The sequence below is a fragment of the Montipora foliosa genome, chromosome 1, assembly GCF_036669935.1.
Source record: "Montipora foliosa isolate CH-2021 chromosome 1, ASM3666993v2, whole genome shotgun sequence".
NCBI classification, from domain to species: domain Eukaryota; kingdom Metazoa; phylum Cnidaria; class Anthozoa; order Scleractinia; family Acroporidae; genus Montipora; species Montipora foliosa.
The window spans coordinates 60,053,187-60,070,393 of record NC_090869.1 but is presented as its reverse complement, the minus strand read 5'-3'; the positions used below and the strand labels follow the sequence as shown (position 1 = coordinate 60,070,393).

The following is a 17,207-nucleotide window of genomic DNA, read 5'->3' as shown; positions in this document are numbered from 1 at the left end:
GAAGATCGATCCAGATCATATCAAATATCATATCATATATCTTTCTTTACCCTCGGATTTTAGAGTAGCTTGGTGTAGCTAATATCTCCGAGCATTTACCCTCCCAACCATGATACACCACAGAAGACAGATATTCATTGCTTCCCAGTCTTACTTTATCCGGCACTTCCTGCTGACTTGAATCTCTTGAAAAGTTTATCGTTTGCTTTGAACACACAAGCTAACGTTTTCTTGCCGTAATAATCCGGATCAATGTTCTCAATGTTATCAATCACATCTTGCAAAAGATGAGCTTTGCCAAGTTCACATCCGGGAGCGTCATAGTTGAGATAAGTGAAATGTACGTGAAAATGATAATAAGATGGTTGGTAATGAACATAAATTCGAAGTTGATCCGACTGAAAACCATACTTCTCTTTTATTACTTCCTAGAATAGAGAATAAGAGAATTGTGTTACTTTGTGGTAAATTGGAGAATACCAGAAATTACAAAAGGTCATGCAACTTACGCAGTTCTAAAGGAAGGCCTCAAGAAACCATGCAAGTCTTTCCCTTGATTCACAGTTAGTAACTATGCCTGAAGTGCGGTGAAACCTCGAATTAAGAATGCCTTCGGTATCACTAAACGAGATTCTTGACTCCAATTTCAGTAAAATGAACGATTAAGGGAACCACACAAAACGAAACCCCAATATAATGAACTAAATTTGCCGGCGCCGTGTCACTTAGGTAAAGATTAAATTGAGATTTGTGGCAACGGGCTACCAGAGCAGTTGGCTTTGATTAATGTTCTCAAACAACAAGCAGAATGACAACTTTAATTGTACATGAAGGCGACGTGGTCCAGAGGTTGGGACGTTGGGTTCGCATGTGGTTGCCCCGGGTTCGAATGCCGCTCTAACCTCTTGTTTGGATTTGTTTCCGGTTGTCCCGGATTCAACTCCACCACGCTTTGTTGAGAGCCAACTGGTTGCACCACGCCAGTCGGGGTTCTTAATCAGGTTTCTTTCGGGTTATTAAAAGTGGGGTGCCTGTGAACTAGCTTGAATGGGTAAGTGCAGTTCCATTATAAACAAAAGCATTTCACATTTCTAGCTCATGGATGACGCAGTGATGCCATGAGGTTTAGGAAGTGGACTAATTTTTAGATGGAATGGGACAATAGTCAAAAGTTACGGGATTGCAGCAGGCACTGGACACCACTACATACACATTAAAACACCCTAAGGGCCAATTTACACGGTACGACTTTGTCGCATGCGACAACGGCTTACGACAGGCCCACGACATGATTTACAATTGCTGTGTACGTCAGAAAAAATGTCGTAGCATTTTAAAACATGTTTTAAAACGCTGCGACAATCGTAAGTCATCTCGTAGGCCTGTCGTGAGCTTGTCGCATGTGACAAAATCGTATCGTGTAAATCGGCCCTAAAAGAGAAAATTAATGAAAACTATCCTGAACACTACGCCTGGAGAACCTGTTGACAGCAGAGAAGAGAAACATTACACAGGCTCCATTTGGAAAACTTTTCAAGGCTCACTTTGCACAATCACTAGCTTTATCTTAGTGTGCCCACATGCCTTTTTCTTTGTGATATCCCTGTTTCAGTTTAAAACTACAAAAGGTTATCATTACCTGTCCTTTTGTCAAGATATTCTTCAACAGAGGAAGATGAGACCTGTTGAGATCTCTCAGTGACTTGATTCCATGTACATGGCAAATTGCCACAAGATACATATTCTCCAATTGCTTCTGATCCCATTTGAGATCTGGTAACAGAACAAACCCGGTTACAGGATCTTCGTCTTCGAAAACAATGCGTTCCACTTCAGCTTTCTTTTCCAAAATATTGTAAACCCACTGCAACAAGAATATGGAAGGCAACCATTATTTTGGGAATTACATGTAAGTTATTATGGTATTTGTCTCTTTGGCTTCCCAAACAAATGTGGTCAGTTGTCATAAAATTCAGCATTAATGGCATGCAAAAATTTGGGGGCAAGGCGGAGCAACCTGCCTACGTGTTTAAAACATTTTCACGAAAGAAAAAATTGGAGCCTAGAGATTAAAGTAACCTAGAGGTTTTTGACTTGATCTCCAGCTGTTTAAGTATGAAAGGACAACATAATTAAATAGAGAAAAAACAATCATACTTACTCACTACCTTCAAATATTCAGGTAGTTTCAAGAATACGATTTGAGAATGTTGCTTGACATTAAATTAAGTTTCAATTTTTGAGAAGTTGAAAATGTTATATTCTTGTCAAAGATCAGGTTTCTGTAATTTGCCATAAACATTATTAGCTGTCTGACAAAGCTGCTACTGACCTGAAAGCTAAAAGATTGTTCTTCAATGAATGGCAAAGTAATAGACTCGTAATCTTCTTGTGTTTCATAAACAAAATGTAAATTTTGTTCTGAGAATTTGTCAAGGTGTTTGGCTGTCGCTGGATAAATGATTGTCCCTTTCAGAGCACTAAATCGTGAATGTGGATAACACATGTATTGACTGTAAATGTCGTTGTTAAATTCCTTCACTAAATTTGTTTCTGATGTTAACAGTTGTGGCAACATATCTTCTGAGAATGGTGTCTTCTCCAAAATGACAACAGCATCACCATCAGAATTCTCAAAATTTCCTGTGAATTAATTAAATAATAATAATTATTGTCACCAGTCCAATAAGTAATTATCAGTAACATCATGAACCAAAAACAAACAAAAATCAACAAACCTTAAAAACCTCTTTTTTATTTTCCAAATCAATAAAAACTATTTAATAGTATTATTTTTGTTTTTTTTACCCTTTAAATTGCTGCAGTGATTTTTAGAATATATGGGTGGGGGGGAAACAAATGAAGGGGAGGGTAGGCTCGTTGGAAATTTTGAACTAAACCCCTAAAGGAGACCAATCTGCGCTTGGTCCAGCCTTTTTTGACCCCTAAAGGAGGCCATATTTAAAACATATTAAATATATATTTTTATATTTCTTCATGTGCAACCCTAAACAAGACCTTCACAGCTACATATGGGTTACATATGATGACGTTGTGCCCAGAACACTCTAAGTGAGACCAAAAGCCGAAATTTACACCCCTAAGCGAAACGATGAGCATCCCCGCCCCTTTCAAATGCTTATATGTTTGAACTGTGGGATGGGTAGCTTCCCCGCAGACGTCCTTTGGTGTTCATTTGTCATTTCTCCCCGATGGAAAAAAATGACAAACAAACCACAAAGGACGTCTGCGGGAAGGCTATGGGATGGGCTGAAAGTAAAAAGTTAGAAAGGTCATCACAGTTAGACAAGCAACTTAACAGTTGCCAGAGGGCCTGAAAAATTCCAGGCTTTGAATGGGAATCCAACTCATGACCGTGCTAGCCTGCATAGCTGACAGGATATTTGATTGTGTTTTGGCTGCAAGTAAAACTGCTAGTCCCCATGCCAGTTGCAGCCCACTTGCAGCCAAAAACAGCGTACCCACGAGTGTTAAAATAATCCTGTGATAAAATATCCCACCAGCTACTCAGGCTATGGCCGTGCCAGCTGAGAATTTGTTTGCAATCAAACATAATATTACGAATGAAGGGGTAGTTTCTAAAGAAACTGTGATGCTGCGTCGGTGGGGAAGTAGTATACAAAAATTTGGTTTTATCAACACTTGAATGAAGTTCCTTTCCTTTCCTTCCAGGTTTGGTTTGCAAGGCTTTGAACATTTAGGCCATGTCTTCAGTCTGCGTTTGCACTGATTGGGTTATTCCAATTTTTATCTGCACCCTCACGATTCACTGTAGGGAAGATATCTGTTTACAAACATTGCTTTTGTTATTCAAATTTGCCAACCACAGGAACAAAAAACCTTTTGTTTTGACAGCCAATGAGGCACTGGTTGGCACATTGATGACAATAGGTGACGTCAACGATATCTTCCCTATGGAGGTCTTTTTTTTGAAGGTTTGGCCTGGACGGAACCTGTCAGAAGCTGAGATTTTATTTTTATTTTTGAATACCCCCTTGGAATTAGTATTTTGCCATTTATAGGCTGTTTAGTCCAGTTTTTTTAACATCTGCCCCTATGGGATGAGAGTCTGATTGAAACATGACCTGTCGGAATCAGGAGTACATTATTTTACCGCCTGTCGTGCCTTCCATAGGGAGGGGTGTGCGGAGGTTCGCATAAAAAATGGAACGACCCCATGCCACTACTGATGATCGATGAGACCACATGGATAACTGCCGACACAAGCCTAATTGATCGAAGCTCCGTTCCATACATAAGGAAGAGTAAATACCAAACCTTAAGGTAAGCCTCAAAAGTAAGTATCAGTCTGAGCAAGGTCCACAGACTATTGTAGCTCACCATGCACAGCTATGTTTTTTGCTTGTGCGTTTTCGCTCAAGACTCTGATCAGCTTGAAACCTTGCAAAGATGACAGATCACCGTTATTTAAAGTTGAAGAGAAGGTTTCATCATCCGCTAGTTTGATCCTTTTTGAAGCAGGAGTTTCAAAATTCAAACTCTCTTCTGTTTGGGGTTTGGAAACCTCCATGTTGTTTTCCGGTTAAAAAGTCGAACACTGGTCGTCGATATTGCGTCTCCAATCGATTATCGATCGTAGTTTCGACTTAGCAGCCAGGCAGGGGAAGCTCGGAAAATCATCGAGTGCGACGGCCATGTTGTTGTTTGGCCTATCGGCACGCCCTCGATGCGGCTAATAACATAAGCATTTCGCCGTGCATTGAGTTAACTATTTCAGTAAATATCCCAGGATTATCGTATGGGGCATTGCCAAGATATCTGACGATCCTCCCTCGCAACAAAACTTTGGCAAGTCGAGACTCGGTAAGAGCATTGAACTGATTCACCGGTATCCTCTAGCTTTTATAATTACGAAAGACTTCGGAAATATTTGGTCAAGCTTAAGTTCTTATACTTAGCGTTTGATTACGTTGAAAAGACATAGATGCCAGTCATATTTAAGCGCGTAATCATCACTGCTGTTTAGTTAAAGATTTTCTGGCGAGACGATTTGCAGTGGGCGAAGGAGCGTCAGTTTGATCACTCAGCTGTGCATGGACTTCGCTCATGTAGATCGCCTGGTCTTTTATACAGCGGTTACTTTGGGAGGGTCTTGCGGAAATTGGACTTCAAAACCTTAACGACGGACGTTTAATTTGCTTTCTCTCATTGCGTTTTTTTTTCGACAATATTGTACAGGCACGATAAAAACTCGAAGTCGATAATATTAGTCTTGATCGGCTCTTCCCAGGACCAAGCGAGGGTTACTGTGGAGGAGATTTTGGAAAATTTCAAAAAATTATTGCTTTTTTTTTGAAATGCATCCTCAATATGCTGACAGTTTTGTGACGAATGCCTTAAAAATCTCATCCCACCGGTATTGTTGAGCCAATTATTTTCAAGAGCTGTAAAATGGTGCCTAATTTATTGCTCTTGTTGAACAGAACACAATTGAAGATGATTGTTGCAAACTGTAATGGTGATTATGTAGAGGTTTACAGATGTCTAGAATAAAAATTCAATGTTTGATGTGGTTGTTAACTTTACAGTACTAACAAAATTAATTGATTTCTGGCTTGTCAGTGTCCATAAAGTTGTTGTTCTGTAAAATGACTGTCACAGTATAATACATAATTTGACATCACACAAATGTCTGCTTGTTCCTCTAAAAGATAATTATTTTAAACATTCAACTTTTTTCACCCCATTGACTCCTGGGAACTGTGAGACCTGACTTTGTCTAACACTAGACAATTTTATTTGTCAGTGGGTGATGGTGGGTTGAAGAAATATCTTAAAATAATTATTGATCTACATCATTGCAGAAGACTTCAAAACATTTTCAATTAATGTGAGGCTTGTCTAAGTGCCATTATGATGAAATTCAGGGTTAATTTTTGCAAAGCACCTTTAACTTTGAGTGCAATTGTTTTATTCAATGGTCTGCCATATCATTGCTTTTCAAAATTGACCAATTGGGCTTAAGCTCTAAGAACTGTTTAAGGCTTAAAGTAGTGGGTAGCAACTTTTTGGGAAACAAAATTTCAAACATCAGTCGCTTCACTGAAGGCATTGCACATGGTGATTAATAGCAAATGAAGTTTAACATATGAATCAACCATCAAACTTAATTCATTTGAGTGAACCCAGATAGAAATTACGTTCGGCTCATGAAAACCTTGATGTTTGAACTGGGCCTTAGAGATTTTACTCAAACACTGGATGAGGGCTTGTTCCAGGATACAAGGGTTAAAGCTTCCTACAGCTGTACATGCATTAATCGATTTTAATGCAATTCACAGTTTATTTTGGCTTTTTATAATTCCATTATTTCTAACTACTTTTTGGATTTTATGTTTTCAGGCTTTGCCGAATTCCCATCATGGGAAAGTTATTATCAAAAATATTTGGCAACAAGGAAATGAGAATTTTGATGTTGGGACTGGATGCTGCTGGAAAAACCAGTATCCTTTGATGAAAACAATACCATGTAATTCTATTTGACTTATTTATTGAAGGTCATGTGGTTAAACAGAGGTGACTGTGATGCCATGCAGGAAGAATGCTTCAATGGACGAAAGACAATCTCGTCCCCAGAGTCCACTTTTCTTTTGGTCAGTGCCAAGAACACAGACTCTGGCCACTTCCAAGGCAGGAAGTCTGCAAATCATGGACTTCTGGCCCATCCAAGCCTGCTCAGAAATTTGAAACAACAGTGGTTGTTAACAGTTACAAAAATGGACCTTCACTACGACTGCGCATAAATTGGAATTTTTTGTGCTCTTTCTGTGGCTCCACTCAGCTACACAGCCATGCTACGTCAACAAGTGGCCAGAGTCCGTGTTCTTGGTGCTGACCAAAAGAAAAGCGAACTCTGGGGATGAGATTGGAGGAAAGACTGAAAGCATGAGCACACATCTTTTTTGTTAAATTTGTTTGTTGAACTAAAAATACCATTTTCTCAAAGTGGATTTTTTATTTCCCAAAGCAAATAACAGGGCTAAATATTACCAATTCAAAATGCTATATAGGTGGGTAATTTGAGGCTTAGATGCAGAAAGCAGTAACTGTGCTACAGTGCTTGCTGTCAATTACTTGTTAAGTAGGAAGAAAGAGAAAATCCCTGCTCTCCAGCCCGGAAGAAATTTGCAGGAGTGGAGACTAAAACAATAGTATTAACTTTGATAATGAATAATGGTTGTTAATTTTTCAACATCTGATCTCAGATTTCTAGTATTCTGATTGTATCACAAGGAAGGAACTCTTTGTTTATCAGCTCATAGTTGGTATGATCACACAAAGTGTTACCAAACTAAAAAAAAGGGTGGGAAGCAAAGGTTACAATGATCTTAATGTTCAGAATTAATTTTAAAATTTAATGATTAACAATCATTCCACTCATGCTTGTTGGTTATGGCATTGGTTCTGGCTCCCGTCAGCATCCAACACATGCTCATATAAAGATGTTGTGCCTTCATAGACCGAATGCATAAATGGCGGCCAAAAAAAATATTCTTTTGTTTATGTGCTAATCAGCTAGCCTCACTAGCGTTGTTTGCATGGACAAAATACAAAAGAAAGGTTGCTTGAGAGCGAGGCTAGTGAGTCTAATTAGCGCATAAACGAAAGTATATTTTTTTGGCCGCCATTTATGCATTCGGTCTATGTCATCTAGTCAAAGGAAATAAGAGCGATAAGGTGCAATGCTAGATTCCTTGGAGTCCTTTGTTACCAGTATGTCATTCATTAGTATTCTACTGTATAAATTATTGGTTAATTTCTTTTGTTTTTGATGAAACCTGGAGCAATACAAACAAAAATTATGATGCTTTGTTGTGTCTACAACATCATGTTGAACCCCTTGATTCAAGGCAGCTGTATTATACAAACTGAAACTTGGGCAATCCGTCACAACTATACCAACAGTTGGTTTCAATGTGGAGACTGTTTCATACAAAAATGTCAAATTTAATGTTTGGGTAGGTAACAACAGTATACGGTAATTTTTGTATGTTTTTAAGTAATAATAATATTAAGTAAAGTACAATCATCCAGGTGAGTGTAGTCCTGAGAAGGACTGTTTGGGATGACAACCAAAGCGGAAGTCATCTTCAGAGTGAAATGATTTGTTTAGCAGCAGTACATATAAACATTCTGGTCGTTGATGTGGTGGCCAACAAAGTTGTGATGCTATTGGTCAACTGTTGATTTGATAATATGTTGATAATATGACTCAGAGGTTCAAACCATTTACATCTACAACAATAATTAATATTAACAATCCATTGCTAGTGGAGGTTGGGTGCCTGAGACATCCAGGAACTTCCACTATATTGGCAGCCAGCTTCTAGATGGAGACTGCTTCCGTGGCTGGGAAATCCTGGTAATGCAGGCACGAGCCCCCATGCAGTGATGGGCACCTGTCACACTGATACGGTCCATAAGGTGGAAAAAGGGAGGGGAGAGAAGGGAAGGGGAACTAGCCACTAAGAATGCTCTGCTACACAACTACAAACACCCATTTATGCCCTACAGTGCACAAATGGGAAATCACGGCGCAGATAAGTGCTCCTATTGTTAACTAAGTGAATTATCATCTACATGTAACTCTATGAATGTTATTTTTATTCGAGCTACATGTATATGTATTAATACATGTCTATCATGATGAAATTTTTATTGTAGATTCTTGGTACTACAAAGTTAATGGTTGGGTGTGAACACTGAGTATTGTATGTCTAATATACACACTCAGTTTCACGTCGCATTGTTAATGCAAAGCCACACTGCCACTTGTATCATAAACTTTGTATTATTATAATGAATTTATAATTATTTTACAAATTAATGAATGCCTAAAATTAATTTTTTTCAGGATGTTGGAGGACAAGATAAAATCCGTCCACTGTGGCGACACTACTATGCAGGCACTCAAGGCTTGATCTTTGTCGTGGATTGTGCCGATCGTGACCGAATTGATGAAGCAAGGCAGGAACTCCATAAAATCATAAATGACCGGCTCATGAAGGAAGCCATCATCTTAATATTTGCAAACAAACAAGATTTACCAGATGGTAATAGTTTTTTTCCTTAGTTTATGCGCCATTTGTTAGTTCTTTGCTGATGGGCAACTTGTGAAGTATCTCTTTGTACTGAGCTTCTTGCTCAGAACAGTGAATTTTGTCTAGTTTTTAAATAATTATAAAGCAGATTATTGAATTTAATCAAGGACTCACGACTATTATTATGCCCAACTTTTGCATATTTCATGTTCAAGTATCAACTGGTTTCATTTCAGGTATATTGAAAAGTAACTTCGAAACCCCAAACTCCAGTAAATTTGGTTTTATCAAATTTATGAGTCGATAAAAGAATAGAATAAAATATTCCCCAGCATAAATATGTTTTGGGCCCAACTCAGACTCATTTTACCACAAGCCATTAGGTGAGGGTTAAAATGAGCTCTGAGAAGAGCTTAAAACATATTTGTGCCCAAAATATAACATAAACTGTATTTCTGTTATTTGGAGGGCATTGAGAAAGTCAAAACTTTTGTAAAAGACAACTTAACAGTCTGAACAATCACGCAAGTGTTTACAAGTTGAATGGCTTTTATTTTCCGTCAATGAAAATACACCATAAAGCGAAGCTGGCTAGAAGTTAGAAAATCTTGCTATTTGAGTTTTCAAAAATTGTAAGAGATGAAAGGAAAGTTCCATAAAGCTTACGTGTAAGTGTTGAAATTAATTGTACAATTGCACAATTTCATACTTTTCAATGGTTTATTTCAGTGGGCTCAATAATTCCATTTTAGCCTGCCAAATTCTCCTCTTAAGCTTGCAAAATGCACCATAATGTCCGACAAAGTGATAATAATGTAAATTAACCACTGCAAGAAAGACTTGTGAGCTGACGTTTCAAGTGTTAGCCCTTCATCAGAGCTCGGTGGTGGTCCTTCATATTCACTCTGATGAAGGGAAGACACTCAAAATGTCAGCTCCCAATTATTGTTTAGGGTCAGTAAGCAGCTATTACAATGGCTTTTGGGATTGGCTTTGACCAAAACAAACAACCAATCAATGATGGACCCTAGCCCTAAAAACCATAGAGCTGCATCTAGATCCAATGAAATTAGAAGTTGTAAAGAGCTGCACCCTATATCATTTTTTTGGTGATTAATTTTAATACCTTTGCCAACTCATTCAATGAAACCAAACCAAATGCTCACATTTCACTCCCCACGAATGTAGCAACACAGTCTCTTTAATGGGATACCCTTTGACGTCCAGACTATTTTACTCTGTCTAACGCCAGACGATTTTACTTGTCAATGGGGAACCCCGGGGAGTCAATGGGTTAATCACTCACTGTCCCCATTAACCTGTTGTCTCTTGGGGGTTCCCCATTGATGAGTAAAATGGTCTGGCATTAGATAGAGTAAAATACCAAGTCTGTCCGGTTTAGCTCGGTTTTGACATCAAAGGGTAAATGGGACATAGTTTGCCAGTGAGTGATTAACCCATTGACGAGTAAAAATTAATCGTCTGGCGTTAGACAGAGTAAAATACTAAGCCTGGCCGATTTAGGTCGGTTTAGGGGTCAAAGGGTTAATTAATTAATTAAATTAATGAGACGTAGTTTGCCAGTGAGTGACTAACCCATTGATGAGTAAAATCGTCTGGCATTAGACAGGGTAAAATACTAAGTCTGGCCGGTTTAGACATCAAAGGGTTAATCCAATGACTCCTGAGCCATCCCCATCCATTGATAAGTAAAATCATCTGATCGATAGGCAGAGTAAAAAATATTAAGTCTCGCTCCGAGGAGTCAATTGGTTAAATACTAACCCCTCCAAGACTCCTGTGCTGCATGTGACATCAATCAGCTACCTGCACACACTTTATCATCCATCCTTTTCCCGTGTGATTTTGATTTGATATTGGCACTAGACCAGCAAATGAAACCATTTCAACTTAAGTTATCTGTCATTTTCGTAATTTTTAAGGTAAGAACTTTTGGTTAGCGAGTGGTTTTATTACTTAATAATAATTATGCAAGAAAAAATTACAGTGCTTTGATTGCCTGGGAGCTTGTCAATTATCCCAAACAGTGTGCAGAAAGTAAAAAAGTGCAATAAAGGTTAAATTGTTGCTTTGATAGCCAATCAAATGCAAGCCCTGGATGGCACAATTCCTGGCACAATTTTTCCATGATTGTGTGATACGTTTGTGTTACTTCTGCTTAACCATCTCGAATTTTTTCATGTATGTTATATAATTTTATCAGTAAAGACATGATTTTTCTTGTGCAATTTGAAAGAAATAAGCACTACAAATTGCACTCGCCCAGGCAATTTTTTGCTTCTGAAAAAATTTACTCATGCCTATTTATTCCAAATTCCACTCGAAATCATGTGATTACCAATACATAGTAGCACTTTAACCCAACAATTCCTAGGGTTGTAAAATTAGAATTCCTTGCACTTAAAAACTTGAGTCATGTCACTGTTCATGGTTTTGAAGCTGAAACCTTTGTGATTGCAGCAATGAAGCCTCATGAAGTTCAGGAAAAACTAGGACTTACAAGAATCCGTGAGAGAAACTGGTACGTGCAGCCATCATGTGCGACAACAGGGGATGGTCTCTATCAAGGATTGCAATGGCTTAGCTCTAATCACCGAAATGATGGTGTTCACAGATAATTTACCTCAAGCCAAAGTGCATTCAGCCAAGATGCCTTGAAGGACAGTTAATATCAATAACAGTAATTTTATTATAGATAATTAATTATGTAGTGTTATTTTACCACATATTTGAACTCACGGCAAAACTTTGAGTGCAGTGAATTTGCGGTGTCACACTGGTGGCAAAAAAAATTATAACCAATCAGTGTGTGTTAATTTGATTGATGGTGAACTACAGTTCATCTTAGTAGAACTGCATGAACCTTTGCCACAAGGTGTAACCACCAAGGCAATTCACTCCTACTGACTGGCTACATGTAGCTTTAAAGGCCATGGTAAGACATGTTTGTCTGACATTATCAATGGCTCCCTTTTTTAATTAAGTCTTGTTAAATTGTGGAGCAAGGGATCTCTAGATGTGAGTTCGTCAAGACTTTGACTTCTCCTCTGCGCATGTTGATGTCTTTAGAGGATGATCTTAAGTTTATAATTATGAGCCTCTTTGTCATGCACTTTTCCTTCAATCAGTCACCCTACCTTTCACTTCCAAGATCTGAATGTTAATTCTCCGTACTGACTGCCATACATTGCTTTTTATGTATGTCTAGACGAAAAACTGTAGATGATGAATTTGTGTATTCTCCTCACCAGTCTGAGCTCAACAATTTATTGAGCTTGTGAGAAGAAAATGGTTATCAATCACTCTTGGGAGTGAAAGGGATGAGAAGAAGGCTAGGCTTAATGTTCTGCTGCTCTTTTGGAATATTTAACAATAATTGTTAGCCGAAGGCGAAGTGAATATTGGTGAATATTTACTGAGATGTAGTCGAGGTAAATATTCCCCAATATTCGCTTTGCCTGAGGCGAATAATTGTTTTAGTGAAATTTTCAGCGGTGAATATCAAGAAAGTGCAAAACTATGTGCTAGAACATGATAAAAAGGCAAAAGTGCTTGCTTGGCTTATCAGCCGCACCTGCAAAATATTATATTCACCAGGTAGTTCACTGAATATAACACGGAATTCTTATATTTACCCGTTATTTAGGATGCAAACTTAAATGTACACTGTGATGCCTTACGTTTTGGCCGTCTATTATAATTAACTGTGGGATCTTGTGCATTTATTTTGAACTCATGATGAGTTTAGTCTTGCACTTTAGTTATTGTGCAAGCAAAGTTGCCACTACACAGTGGTTGCCATAAAATTAATAAGGATATTTACTCTGAAAAATGGTATTTTTGCTTTTTTCATCCAAACACTCTCACTCTTATTTAACCCTTTCACCCCCGTGGGGTTCCCCATTGACGACAGAGAAAAATCGTCTGGCGTTAGACAGAGTAAAACCAATAAGTGGCACTCTTGGGAGTGAAAGGGTTAATTAATGGGGACATAGCTTTTGAGTGAATCTAGCTTTTGTTAACCCTTTCACCCCCGTGGGGTTCCCCATTGACGACAGAGTAAAATCGTCTGGCGTTAAACAGAGTAAAATCTATAAGTGGCACTCTTGGGAGTGAAAGGGTTAATTAATGGGGACATAGTTTTTGAGTGAATCTAGCTGTTGTTAACCCTTTCACCCCCGTGGGGTTCCCCATTGACGACAGAGTAAAATCGTCTGGCGTTAAACAGAGTAAAATCTATAAGTGGCACTCTTGGGAGTGAAAGTGTTAATTAATGGGGACATAGTTTTTGAGTGAATCTAGCTGTTGTTAACCCTTTCACCCCCGTGGGGTTCCCCATTGACGACAGAGTAGAATCGTCTGGCGTTAGACGGAGTAAAATCTACAAGTGGCACTCTTGGGAGTGAAAGGGTTAAAGCCAGAATATTTCTTGTTAATGTTCATTAGAGTACCCTTGCATGTTTATATGGCAGAATTTTTAGAACAAGATTAGAACTTCTATGGATTGGATATAATAATTATACTGAATGTATAACTAACTTGCACCTAAATGTACTTACACATAAAGGCGTTCAGCACTTTGAGGCTAGTGCTTAAAGCATGGGCATGGCGTAAGCATAAGCTGACAGCATTAACTTTCCATGCAAACATTGTAGGGCTTTTGTCACATGTCCCTCCACCATTCGTGGAATGGATGTCTGGGTGGGAGGCTAAACCACCACATGCAAACTGGGTTTCCTCTTGATCTTAAATAACACCATTTGTTAGGACACTAGACACTAATAATGGTACCATTAATGGTATTTAAGTTGGTACATCTCCACATGTTGCTTGTGCTAGTACTAGTGAGGAAAACATTAATTTTTAGTTTGCAATGCCATTGTTCTATAAAAAGATAATAAGTGGCACCTTCATATTGGGACAGTTAACTTTACTTTGTTTGAAGTGTCTTCCAAACCATATTGATTTTTAAATTTCCTTTATCTTAGATTTAAAAAATTCATAATTCGTAGTGTAGAGCAAAGAATGTTAGAATCAGACTGGTTTGAAAACCATTAACCTAGTAAACTACAGTCAATATGGCTTCCACTGTAGGAGTGAGAGATTTTTTTTAGTTTTCTGTGGGAATGAAATATGTCTAAACATGGTTTTAGTTTTGTTGAATATGATATTTTATTTATTCGTCTCTTCATTAACCATCATTGGAAATTTTAAAAACTATTTGCTGGTTGTAATTATTGGTCAGGGAAGTAAACTGTAACTAACTATGTAATAAAAGTCATTAAATTTTTATTGTTTCACTTTAGCTTTGTGGACATATTAGTTTTTGCCATAACCACGACAAGTTTCCCAATTTTTGGAAAAAGGCAAACTAAGGTGAAACAGAGTTAACTGAATAGAGTGTAAGGTGAAGTGCTAGATTTATATCCCATATGAACCATGTGAGCGTTAGCCCTACTGATGGAAATGGGCCCACACAAGGACAGAGAAAAACTCTGACCAGGGTGGGAATTGAACCCACGACCTTCGGGTTTGATCTCCGCCGCCCCACCGACTGAGCTACAAGGTCAGACGGGAGCAGGCTGCTTCACTAAGGTGAAGTCTGTTCAACCCACATGACCCCAAGGAGCTGGTCAAGCTTATGCTGGTGACTAAGAGTATGTTTTCTCCCCTTGGGTGGGATGCTAGTCCATTGCAAGGTTACCCCCCCCCCCCCCACCCCAGCAATGAATTGTCTGTACCCCATGTGTAAGCCTAGCTAGAGAGAGGCAATGCAGGAGTTAGCTGTCTCTCCCAAGGAACACAACATCAGGACCCAGCGAGGTCCTGAACCAAGGGCACTTAATCCACAGTTCATCTCACTAACATCAGTCCACTGCATCTCCCTCGACCCTTTTCTAGTACTTCACTTAGTGTATTTCATCTCCCTTAAATCAGACAGCAAACTGTTTAGCAGAAGGTCTAGGCTTGAAAGCCACCCTGAGCCATTCCTCTTAATCAAGTTTTTTATCACCCCGCCTCAGAGAGGTATGTTGATAGGAATAGAAACATGTGTGATAACTGTACTCGCTATCTGTAGGTTAGACTCCTGGCAGTCCCTTCTCAGTCAATCGAAGCCGCCCTCGTTAATCTTTAGTCACGCAAGCTAGCTGAAGGGAGAATGGGGAGAGAGTCCAGTCATTTTCTCCCCTCGCTCTTCGGCTCGCTTGCGTTACAAATTTTATTCCTCAATTAGGGGATGGGGGACGTTTAGGAGTCAATGGATTAAGTATTCAAATAATTAAGACATTTAAAATGTCTTGAAAATCTGAAAAGGCACGAGAGACTTTTTGAAAGCCTCTTCTCTTCAGCAACCCAGTGGTAAGTAAACGTTGGCATTGGATTCCTCTGCGTACAATTTGAAGCACTTGATTGAAATCCTTCTTCCCCTCCATACTTCTGTAAGGTGTCAAATTTTCCACTTCCGGAAAAATAACCTCGTCAAATCAAGACAGGAAGTCGTAAGCTTCCATTTGACAGGAACAATAGACTCCGTAAAGTCCTCACCCTCTCTAACAAAATGATTCTTACACCAAAGCATGGTCTTGGTCTTTGTCACATGATCCTGACAAGGATTTTCTATAAAATAAAAGATCATTGGATGTTTGACATCTGAATGTGCAGTTACATTAAATGCTCGAATTGGCTCCTGGGGCGCTTATTTAATTTTCTAAGGTGAAAAGGGGTCGCTTATTTGAAGGGGGGAGCTTAAATCGTTTTTCAATAGCCTCAATATAACAGTTTTTACATTGTACACAAAGATATACTCGAAGACTGTTTCTCTCGCTGACTTAGACTGTTCTCTTCGACGTGCATTTGTTGCTATGGACCTTATCATCATCACTATTATTATTATTATTATTATTATTATTATTATTATTATTATTATTATTATTATTATTATTATTATTATTATTATTATTATTATTATTATTATTACAATTATGATAATTTCGGCTCGAAAGTTGTTCGACCATCCCCGAGTTATAATGTCATCATCATGGCACGAATGATGATATATTTATTTTTACGGTAACTGAGTCACAAGACACGGCCCTCCTTAGTCATGAACTCTTTCTGGAATCTTCAGAATCTAATATCTCAATAACCCCTTATTATCCAACTGCATCAGCTATTGTACAGAAAACGCACGAAACGAGTACAAATATTCCAGTTAGTTATTGTACACTTGCAATGGTTGTAGAGAACCCGTTTGACTAGTTTTGTTGCTTACGTTTGCCAATTAAGGGCTTGTCAAGCACTTGCTAAAAAAAGTACTGCGAAAAGTTATATAATAAATAGCTTATTAGATATATCGGTGAGTATTTTTACTCATTGTTTATATTTTGACTCGTCATAGCGGACTTGTCAAAATGCAGCACAACTTGTTAAAATACTCAGCGATCAGTTTTTTTAGCGATATCAAACATTAAAACATCTACGGTCCTGAAGAAGGCTGGTTTGGCCAGCCGAAATATAGTACACCACTAAAATCAAATCTACGTTGTATCGGCTCTTGCTTAAAATATTTATTTTCTTAACTTGAAATAACGCCGATCAGATCAAGCCACTGATCCAACGTACACGGACATACAGGAAAATTGTCCACGGTTGCTTGCTTCAAAACTCTTACTTTAATAATTTCACTATTCGTTCTCAAAAACAATCTGGAAAAAATAGATGTGATATAAACGCTAAAAATGCTAAATGGGTGCATCATCATTTAACTGAACCAATTTTTGGTCGGGGTTGATTTTTGACCAAGGGTCCCTTGCAATGACATAGTTCGTTTACGTTCGCAACGTTTTGTAGTGCCAACGTAGCGATTCTATTTTTATCCTGATATTGCGTGACTCCTTTCAAGACTGTGTTTCGCGGTACTTTTAGTAAAATCATTGTTTTGAATCCTGAAAACCAATAAAGTCAACACTAGAAGACATTGACTTAACTCAAGACAGTTAACAAATGAAGATTTTCTCAATTAAAGTCGATCTGCACGCACGAGACGCACGATTCTCCAAAATTTCTCAAGATTACCCAAACCGCCTTTCGCGTTTTAGTTTT

The 17,207-nt window shown here is 38.4% G+C and overlaps 2 protein-coding genes across 2 annotated transcripts in view; one reads left to right on the top strand and one right to left on the bottom strand.

Moving 5' to 3' along the window:
- The window catches only part of LOC138003244 (m7GpppX diphosphatase-like), a 5,269-nt gene extending 678 nt beyond the window's left edge, over positions 1-4,591 (bottom strand). Inside the window, exons 1-4 of the mRNA XM_068849207.1 lie at positions 4,363-4,591; positions 2,333-2,643; positions 1,640-1,864; positions 1-428 (exon numbers count right to left, since the gene is read on the bottom strand). The exon at positions 1-428 is cut by the window's left edge and continues 678 nt beyond it. Coding sequence (XP_068705308.1) covers positions 156-428; positions 1,640-1,864; positions 2,333-2,643; positions 4,363-4,552 — 999 coding nt within the window. The 5' untranslated portion in view covers positions 4,553-4,591 and the 3' untranslated portion in view covers positions 1-155. The remainder of the gene's footprint in view (positions 429-1,639; positions 1,865-2,332; positions 2,644-4,362) is intronic.
- Positions 4,592-4,646: 55 nt separating this feature from the next.
- Positions 4,647-14,409, top strand: LOC138003255 (ADP-ribosylation factor 6). The gene is made up of 5 exons (XM_068849212.1): positions 4,647-4,845; positions 6,385-6,485; positions 7,897-8,000; positions 8,897-9,095; positions 11,565-14,409. The coding sequence occupies exons 2-5, from the start codon at positions 6,404-6,406 to the stop codon at positions 11,720-11,722; spliced, it is 543 nt and encodes a 180-aa protein (XP_068705313.1). The 5' UTR covers positions 4,647-4,845; positions 6,385-6,403; the 3' UTR covers positions 11,723-14,409.
- Positions 14,410-17,207: the final 2,798 nt, after the last annotated feature.